Source organism: Halyomorpha halys, unplaced genomic scaffold (assembly GCF_000696795.3).
Source record: "Halyomorpha halys isolate HHAL.00 unplaced genomic scaffold, Hhal_1.1 Scaffold1313.1, whole genome shotgun sequence".
In the NCBI taxonomy this organism is placed as follows: Eukaryota; Metazoa; Arthropoda; class Insecta; order Hemiptera; family Pentatomidae; genus Halyomorpha; species Halyomorpha halys.
Window position 1 is genome coordinate 314,213 of NW_027108947.1, and position 10,512 is coordinate 324,724.

Sequence of the window (10,512 nt, forward strand, 5' to 3'; positions counted from 1 at the left end):
TAGTTTTGAAAGGGGGTTTAAATTAAAAGCCTGGTCATCAACGCCCGTTGGTTGTTGGTTTTGGTAAGGTCTAGTTGTTCCACAGTCATAGCTTTGGTATGGTGTACTGATCCGCACCAGTGGGACTCATTTCCGTGAGATTTGAAATATTATCTAGCTAGGCAATTATAATTTGTTTAATGATCGTTACGATAGTAAAAATGATGATGAAAAGCAGGTAAGTAACTGTTCTAATTTTAAAAATAAGGCAAGATAAATAGATAATTATAAGAATTAAAGGCTGATTATTAAGTTAGTCTTATGGATGAATTTAATGACCCTTTCTATTATGGATTCGTCGTTTCTCAACGGCATTGGAACATTTTAAGAACACGAAAATTAACTTTTAATTTGTAGTGATTACATTCTTCAAAAATGTGTTTACGGTGAGATTACTATGACATTTCGAACATTTTGTAGGTGCCTCTCCTGTTATGAGGTGGATGTGTGTGAATCGGGTATGTCCTATTCTGAGTCTGGTGATCACTACTTATTTGCAGCTTCTACTTCGAGTTGATGTAATCTACTTCACATCTTTCTTTATAGATTTCAACTTACTGGGTGGACTTTCATCCCACATTGCCTGCCATCTTTTATTTATAATAGAGCTCTTTTAAAAATCTCCTAAAATAAAACGCTTTATGTAATTTCTACAAAAACAAATTTACAAAAATTACTTTTTAGTCAGTCAATAATTACTAAACTTGAATAAAATAAAACGTATTTTTGTTATCCGTTCCCTCATAATCATCTTGGAATAATCACTTAAAATCGTTTCACTTCACTGCAAAAATGAGCTTAATTCACCACAACTAAGTCAACTAAGTAAGGAATTATCAGAACTTGTAAAAAAGTTCTGTCAATCGAGTTTTAAACACTATTATATTTCAGTGAAAAAATGATTTGCCTGAACTACTAAAATAAATGTTTTACTTTCTTAACCGCATGTGTTATAAAAACATCAGGGCCCTGTTTCATAATAAAGTACAAACTAATACTATTAGTCTTGTCGATTTAACTTAGTACACTGACTTGTACAATAGTAACTTGTACTTTAGCTCTTTTTAACTCCTGTAATATCACTATAATAATAGTCCTCACTATTATGAAAAAAAAAAGTATTAGTGTATTTACCACGTTGTTTCTATACTTGTATTTTGAACTAATACTTTCATTATGAAACAGGGCCTAGGTATATAATTTGACATATTTGGATAAAGTTCTACCTTAGAAATTTTATAAAGAATTTATACATGTACGGTGAGCAACATAAAATGTTTCTCATTGTCAGACAGACAATAAGAAAAAAAAAAAGGAAGTTTTTGGTACAGTCCTTTAGTTTTACCATCCTATTGAGTTATAACTGTGAGAGGACACGTGCGGTTGTCACACTGCAAAAATTAGGGTTTGTAAGGTAACATTTACTTTTGAATACTCTCATTTATATCACTCCATAATATAAAAAAGTTTTTAGTGATCACCGTGTAATTTTTTATTTTACACACAATTATCGTGTAATATTTTATTCTACATATAATGTGGAATAATAAAAACGGTTCTTGAAAATTGAGTTTAACTGAAGAACGCTTTTCGCGAAAAAAGAATAAATGAAGGTTATTGTAGGGGCTATAGTCTTTTTTTTAAATGGAGAAATAAGAGAGATGAAGAATAAACAAAACCATAGATCTCAATATTATATTATCTTAAACACTTACATTAATGGTTAGAGAATAATCTCAATAATAACAGAAAGAGTCCCTCACAACTCAGAAGTCAAATTACAGCTAATATAACTTTCAGCAAACTAGGATAAATATACGCACTCTCACTTTTATTATCACTGTCCACGAAGATGAAAAGGCTCTTGAAAGAAGAAGACAATTGCTGCAACGAGAATTAGAACTTCAAATAAAAAAAAAAAACCTTCCCTCGCTCTCCTTGTCAGTGTTGCACACGCAGTGTTGCCATCTCACAGTTATCTACATCAAATCATCTAGATTTTAGCCGGAGTTATAGTAGGGGTATTGACGATGTTATGTTATATGTAAAATGTTAAATTTTATAAGTATAGGATTGTGAGCAGCCCTATTCAAAGGAATGTTATATGATAAATGCATAAGAGCTAGTAGTGGATTTTCTGAGCAACTTGTTTTATAACCTTTCCTTCCAAAACTTCATGTTATTATTTACTTCTGAGTTTTGATTACAGTAATTTATTACAACATGCCTAAATTGAGTGAAAAGTAAAAGTTTGGTCACTGAGTGCCTTGTTCATTTTCTTACTTGTGAGGGGTTAGTCCCGAAACGTTGAACAAAACATAGAAAAGTATTGTTTTCTATTTGCAAGCTTTTTCATCATATTAACAAAAAAAAAAATTATTTTTCAGAAATCCATATATTAACTTTTGATAGAAAAATTCTCATTATAACTCTTGTAATAGAGTACATAAAACATTTCCAAATTACAAATTAATCACTTATACACTGAAGTATAATAGAACTTGTACAAGGTAAGGACTGATGTTTTATGTGCCGTCCTTTGCTGAGTGCTATATAATAAATTAATTTCAAGGTATTCTTATTTTATAATTTTATAATTTTTATTCTTATTTTATTATAAATTATAAATTTGGGAATTTATAAACCTTAAAATCAGCTAAAGAACCATAGAAGACGTATTTATATTAAAATACTATGGATATAAAAGAACAAAAAGTCATTTATTTTTTAATTTATTAAAATGATAAATTATAAACATGTTTGTATTTAAAAGTATGGTCGCAAGGCTGAAAAAATAAGTAATTTCTTGGGGAATTAATGGATTGAAATGTTTCTATTTTTTATTTTTTGTTGAGAATATTTCTAATTTTTTCTCTACCATATTACACAAGATGTTATAACCAAAAATAATATACCTGATGAAATTATTAATAACTGTAATAGATGGCCAATAACAATATTAATATTTGCAGAACTTGAATTAAAGATAGAGTATTAATAACGAAAAGTTATTGATATTATCAATTAAAATTTCAATTCACTTATTTCCAAATTATTTATTTATTTACACGACGAATTTACACACGTTTGTTCCAAGCAGTACAAAATATATTGGGTACATTTGAATTATCTTGATGCTGAAGTGTAAAATTCAATCGCATCGTTGATAGCGTCGACCAAAGATGTCTTGTAGTCTTCGTCTTGAATGGCCTCAAGCGGTAAAGTGGGTACACCGCCGATCATGAAGTCGAGGAACACTTGTTCGTCCTGCACGGCTGGTCCTAGGTACTTCCCAGGTACCCTGGTGATGTAGGCGTAGTACAGACCCGCCGATATGCCGAATTCCTTATAGTATGAGCAAGACTCGACGAACTCCTTCCTGGAAAGGTATGAAGCCACGTCGAGCCCAGCCGCGTCTAATGTTCGCCCAAGTCTGTTGTAGTAAACGTCCATCAGGGTCTTGCTGTTCTCCTCTCGGAAACCTATTACCATGATCATGTTAAATCATAACATTCATTCACAGAACTAAGACTAGAAAATAATTAAAATGTAAATCGTGGTTAGTTAAATAAATTGAATGGTGATTCCAGGAGCGTCGGCATCAAGAGCTCCCGAGCTGGAAGAAGCAGCACTGAGTGGAAATGATTTTTGTAGTTGGAGGTAATGGAACCCTTCTCCCCCCTCCCCAAAAAAAAAAAAAAAAAAAAAAAACACAAAAGGAATTGTCTTTAACAATGTTTTTAATATGTAATATTAAGAATAACGTAAAAATTAACCTATTAAACTACATTCAAAATTAAAGAAAGGGATTCTGTCTTATGCCTAAAGTAAATATTATAGTGTAAATTATACCTATACCTAAATAATATTAATAAAACTACATATGTATAAAAAATATACAGATTTATTTTTCAATGATCATCATACCGAATAGACCGAACCGTGAGTTTGCTCTAATAGTACAGGAGACTGGTGGGAAAAAAGTCAGTTATTTCACTCCTATTTTTGATTACTTTAATGAAAACTATGTATAGATAATAGTATAAATTGATGAGTCTGCTAAGAATATTTGGGGGAATAAAAAACTGGTGGCTTTTCCAAAACCTTAAAAAAATAATTTTTATTCGGAGCTCCATATTTTTAAACCCACCTTCAACAATAAAAATCGTATAGAATATCATCTTAAAAAGAGTTAATTTGCTAAAATATGAATCCTAAACGAGCTATTTATGTTTAATAGTTCCTGAAATATACTTTTATTAAATCAGTAATAAGTGAATTCATATTAGAAAATCTGTATCTTTGGATCCATCAGACGAAAAGCTGTCTGCCAGCACTCAAATTAAATCTGATTTAATATACTATAAATTATTGAATTAAATTTATCATCGTGCTTTGAGGCTCCACTAAACCTTCGAATTCCTCTCGTATTCAATCCTTAAAATCCTTCGTAAAATCCTCAATGCTCCTTACTTTGTCACAAATAAAATCATACATAAAGACCTTAATGTTCCCTATGTAACCGATCTAGCCCGAACCAGATATCACTCCTTCCATTATAAACTCTCTAACCACGCAAACCCTCTAGTTTCTAATCTTGCATCCTCTTCCATTCCTGAAAATCCTCCGAGGCGCCTGAAAAGAAGATTACGAGACCAGCTATGGTAAACTGTCATTAGAGCGCTACCAATGGGTAGATTCTCTACACGCCTGTAACACTCCAATTTAACTTTGATCAGATTTACTAAATGTATTATAATGTACAGTTGTAAATAGCAATAAATAAATTTAAAAAAAAAATATTTATCATCGTAAGAGTAGTAATTTTCATGATATTTGCTACAATAAATTGATTTCTCGGTGTTCATTTTGTCTGAACAACTAGAAATTAATTTATTTTAGTAAATATCATGAAAATTACTACTCCTACGATGATAAATATAATTCACTACTGAGTACTTGGGGGAATAAAAAACTGGTGGCTTTTCCAAAACATCATCTTTTCGTCTAATAGTTCCTTAAATATAGTTTCTGGTAAATCAAAAGTTTTTGCCGAACGACTAGAATTCAACATCTTGTGAATTAATTTTGGCAAATATCATGAAAACTATTACCCCTACGATGATAAACGATATTACATTATCAAACTATTCATGAAATACTGCTTTTTAGAAAAATATACCTCGGGGACTATTGAACGTAAAAAGCTCTTTTAGGGCCCATATTTCAGAAAATTTACTCTTCTTTAAATCATGTCTTACTAAGTTTTTTATGTTGTAGGATCTGGAGCTCCGGATGAAAAAATAATTTTTTTAATGTTTTGCAACATCAGCCATTTTTTATTCCCTCTAACTGTACTTGGAAGACTTATCAATTTAGGCAAGTAATTAAACGTCCATTAATTAAATTTCCATTAAAGAAATCATAAGTTGGAATGAAATAACCGACTTTTTTCTCTTCTTGAGCTTTTAAACTATAGTGATTAAATGGCCTTAAAGAAAATAATTCTAGCTAGAGACGAAAATAACTCAGTTTACACAACGTCATAAATGTAAAATACGGGAGTATGAAAATGGTCATTTGGAATATGAGAAGCTTTGGAATATTGGTAGAAGATTGTTGACCGTATGAACTAAATTGTAGGGAGATAGTATGGGTGGCGGTCAATAAAGGTATCAAATTAGCACATTGCAGGCTTCGTAAGATTTGTCTGATTGAACAAAGATGACAATTGATTCAGTTGTCATTTTTTTTTCAATAATACAGCCTTTCTTTATATTTATATATATTTAAATTTTTTTTGCAGGGACTTTCTACACTTCTATTCCTTAATTAAAATATATTAAATTGGAGTAAAACTGTGAAATAATTTCATTTTTTATATTAAGAACTTCCGTTATTATTTATATGCTAAAATTATTTAAGTAAAGTTGTAATTATAAATGAGAATATTACTTTTTGATGTAGCAATGTAGAGAAACTGCATGAGCTCCAAAGCTGGTGGGACGAACCTGGAAGTCTGAAAGTCGACGAGTATACCCTCCTTTGGTACATCGCCGTGGTACTTGTACATTATGTTGTTCCCCCATGGGTCTCCTTGGCACATAACGTTCTTGTATTTCTGAGACGGCTTAGCTAGCTCCGCTACACGCTTTGCCACTTTTGTGAAGACTTCGTCCTGTATGTTACTGGATCCTGAGCTGCACTTGGGGGCGAGCTTTCTGACACCAATATCGCAGGATCTCAATAAATACCTATCCCTGTCGGGAAAATCGACGAAGAAGGTTTCATAGATGATTTCGGGGTATTTTTCGTCTATTTTGGTCCCTTTACTTTCGAGTATGAAAGAAGCAGCGTGAAAATCAGCGAAGGTCTCTACCGCTATTTTTGCATGGGTTAGGTCTAACTTCTTCTTTCGAATGACTTCAAATCCGGCTTCTTGGAGGTTTTCAAGGACAATGAATTTGTCCATTTTAGAGAGGTAGCATTTAGCCGTCAGTTTTTTTGTAACTTGTGCCTGAAGTTCGTCCAGAATGTTCGTCATGAGAACGTGCTCTTTGAAGAAGAATCTCATTGGTCCGAAATACTCTTCGAAGACTAATTGGCTTTTAGTTGCTATCTTCACGAAGAAAGAGTATTCCTTCTCCTTGTCCTCGACTTTGGCCAGAATCTTGAGCATGGCGTGGTCCCCGTGAAATCCCATGATCTCGGAAAACGGTTGCAAGACGAAGCTGATCACGTCGAAACGCTTACCCCGCAGCTTCTTATCCATGATGGAGTAACAATCCTTCTCGGTGACTATTTCCATCTCGACCGTCTCCTAGACCAGGATGAGAAGTGAATGATAACACTCTAGGGGGGCGATGTAGTATTTAAAGCACTTTTTGCGGTGACCTTCCATGCTATCGTTCATTAATATTCGCTGATAACTAAGAAAACAAAACTTTAGTCTCGACCTCTAGAGCTAATGAGGAAGTATTCTCGAAGCAGTCTTGATTTTGTTGTTTTTCGGGCACTTTAAAGTGTAGCTTCTAAAGTACTTACATAAATAATTAAATAAAAATATATGAAAATAATATAAGTTGAAAGAATAATTTAGATGAATCGTGATTGCTAACAACATCAGAGAAAAACTACATTGAAATTTATGGTTGAGTAATAAACCACTTTTATAGTAGTATTTAAAATATACTGACTGATATTTTTTATGCGACTCTTGACTAAGCTTTCACTTTTTCAGTGTGAAAACACACATATAACAACTGAGAAATCTACTATTTTTTTTTTTTTCCTTATATTCTGTAATATTTTAAAGCAATAACTTTAAGCTTCGTAATTCAAAGATTACTACTTTCTTGTGAACGACTCAATAAATTAACGCATTATATTGATAAACAAATTAAGAATAAATTGAACCCTCAATTATTAACTTTGAGTGTTATTAACTCATTAATTTTTATTTTAGAATCTTGAACATGTTATGATTTTAAATATGCTTTCATTTAAAATTTTAGTAATAATAATAGTAATAAATATATGCATATAAATGTAGATTTATTAATAAATAATATATATTATTGATTTATTTATTTAATTAAAGCAAATGAAAGAAATTTTTGACTCATGGAGATACCAAAACGTATAAATTCAAGTTTTAAAAAATTTGCTGAATTCAGGCGATTATTTTCTGAAACAATTATTAGTAATTTTTAACAACATTTGTAAAATATTATTAAAATATTCCAAATACCAAATAAATAAATAAATTGGATCTATCCTATTTTGCATAAGTAATTGAATAAAAGTCAATTAACCAAGAAAAAAAACTGATTATAATAAAAAACACTTATAATTTTAATTACTAATAATATTAATATAAAATTTGTTAAAAAAGGTATAACATCACTCTTTTATATTAAAAAGGTTTTTTAATTATCACCGAGTAGTATTTTATTTTAGATATAAAGTGAAATAATAAAAATTCCTAGCATTTATATGCATAAATGTTAACATTTCTTTAATTATGCATTCGAAAATAAAGGATTTTATTTATTTTTATAATCCGTAGTTTAAACATTAGACCTTGACCTCAGTATAGTATTAGCTCATAATAATTTTACAACGTTATTATACACACGAAAATTACAGTTCAATAAAGAGATGAAAATATATGTATATAACATGAATAGTGAATGATATACAGGTACACGTGATATTTAGTTTTAATATCCGATATAGGATGGGAAAATTAAATTGATTTGATTTTGTTTGATTATGTTGATTTTTTCAGAAGTACCTAAAGGATCTCAAAAATCGATTTTTGAGCCCCTAAAACCAAGTTCAAAAATTATAAGATACATTTTACCACGGTATATTGTTTAAAAATTTTCAAACAGACAGACATAGTTCCTGTTAGAATAAAGACTGAATTTTTGTATCGTTAATTGTAATAGCAGGAAGGAGAATGTTTCAATCTGCAGCAGTAATGTTGTATAACAATAGGAATGTGATTAAGTTAATTGACAGACAAATTATTCGAATAGTAATTACTTAGAGTTGAGCCCAAGTTTTGATGGTTCTCCAAAGTGTTTCAATTTGATGATTGATCTCGAATAGGAAGTGCTGATTATTACAAACAATAGCAAGCGTAGACAATATATTTTATAAAACAGTAGATAATTCTTAAATTAAGTAACATACCATAGGGAGCAGTTCCATCAGGCCTGGGGGCCAACTTTCTTTACGCGGCGACCCCACAGAATGAAAACTTGACCCTCCCATCATGGTTAGAAAAGATTGGATACCTCTAAATAATCCCTTATCTTAAGTATGTCAGAAATGAAAAAGCAGGAGAGAAAAAATAAATAATAAATAATAGTAATATAATGAACAGTGTTCAATGGGTATGAACGTTTTCGGTATCAAAATTAATTTGCAAGTTTTAAAGTCCCGAAATCCACAATTTTAAAATATAAAAATTATAAACTTTCTCATTATGTATAATGATTATTTCTTATTATAGACTACTAAATCGTTTTTCTATGTAATTAATTGGGGGTTTTTAGGCCAAATCCATTGTTATAGTAGTAATTCATATTCATATTAACTATTGAATTGAATAAGGGGCAAAAAATATTTTATTGCCATTTATGGTTAAAAAAAGTTTGTTTTATTTTTTAAAATTGAATTTCAGTGTTTGTTTTTTAATAAGAATAATTTAATGCTATAAATTCTATCGCAAGTCTACTGCAAAAATCAATATAATTTCTAATTTACAAACTCAATTAATACACTAACAAGTAGTAATAAAAATTGTTACAAAATAGAGTTGTCAAATTAAAAAAAAATAAAGAAAAATGTTCCGTTAAATTTATTTTAATACAAAGTTTATTTCTGAAATTTAATAATAAACAGTTGAAAATTTGTAAGGCATTTGTTAAAATATAATTGAGATAAAAACCAATAATTTTCTAATTTTTGATTACTAAGAGTTATTTACAGTATGAGCAACTTGATTATCATCGTTTTGTTTAGTGAAATTCATTTTTAAATTATTAATTAAAAATTAGAATGATTGAGGAAAAATATTCTTAGCACTTCATTAAATCCACATTGTAAAAAATAAAACTGTATTAGAATAAAATTGTTTTTTATGATTAACTTTAGTTGAACACAAATCTATTTTATACAGATATGTATATGTTTTAGTGAAGTTTCAGCCGTTTTCAAGCTATTTTACCCAACTTGTTGGCCCTAGTGATCTAGAAATAATTTTTTTTTTATATTATAAATACAACTCCATAAAAGTATTAGTTGACAATTTTTTGGGATCTTTTAATCTACAATTTATTAATTAAAATTCATTAATTAACATTATACATCATTTTAAAAATATATATAAGCTAATATGTTGTTTTATTTCTGTATTTGGCACAATTTATTTTTTATATTATATTTTTCAAACTAATTTGGAAAAATAAGTTTTTTTAACCTTATTTTTAATATCCAGATGGCTGTGAATTGTCAATTTTCTTTTTTCTTTTGTCCATATTTTATCACTCTCACCCACAATACAAAAGAATTATCATTTATATCAGTATGCTTAAATGGCCTATATTTCTCATTAAATCATTCCGAGTTGGACAAAAATTCCTTAGATAATCATTATTCTGAATTTTCTGTCAATGTATAAACTATATAGGAAGAATTTGAAATAACAATTTGGTGGAAACTAACAAACGGAATAATCACATAGAGAGAATTTTTTGCTAGCTAGTAAGAGGAGCATATGCCTTCTGATATGATGTCGGTCCAGCTTGGGTCAGCGTACATCGTCTTCACATTTGGCAATCATAGCCAATGGTGTATTCACCAGACTAATCGTCCAATACAAATCATGTGACTATTAATATTAATAATAAGTAAAATATTTTCATAATAAACCTCTAAGTTTGTTTTTATATATAGGTACCT

At 29.8% G+C, this 10,512-nt stretch overlaps 1 protein-coding gene across 1 annotated transcript; it reads right to left on the reverse strand.

Moving 5' to 3' along the window:
• Positions 1 to 3,075: 3,075 nt before the first annotated feature.
• On the reverse strand, positions 3,076 to 6,899 carry LOC106689262 (uncharacterized). Its single transcript, XM_014434159.3, has 2 exons — positions 5,995 to 6,899; positions 3,076 to 3,521 (listed from the first exon to the last, which is right to left on the reverse strand). The coding sequence occupies exons 1-2, from the start codon at positions 6,845 to 6,847 to the stop codon at positions 3,166 to 3,168; spliced, it is 1,209 nt and encodes a 402-aa protein (XP_014289645.1). The 5' UTR covers positions 6,848 to 6,899; the 3' UTR covers positions 3,076 to 3,165.
• Between the last annotated feature and the right edge of the window lie 3,613 nt (positions 6,900 to 10,512).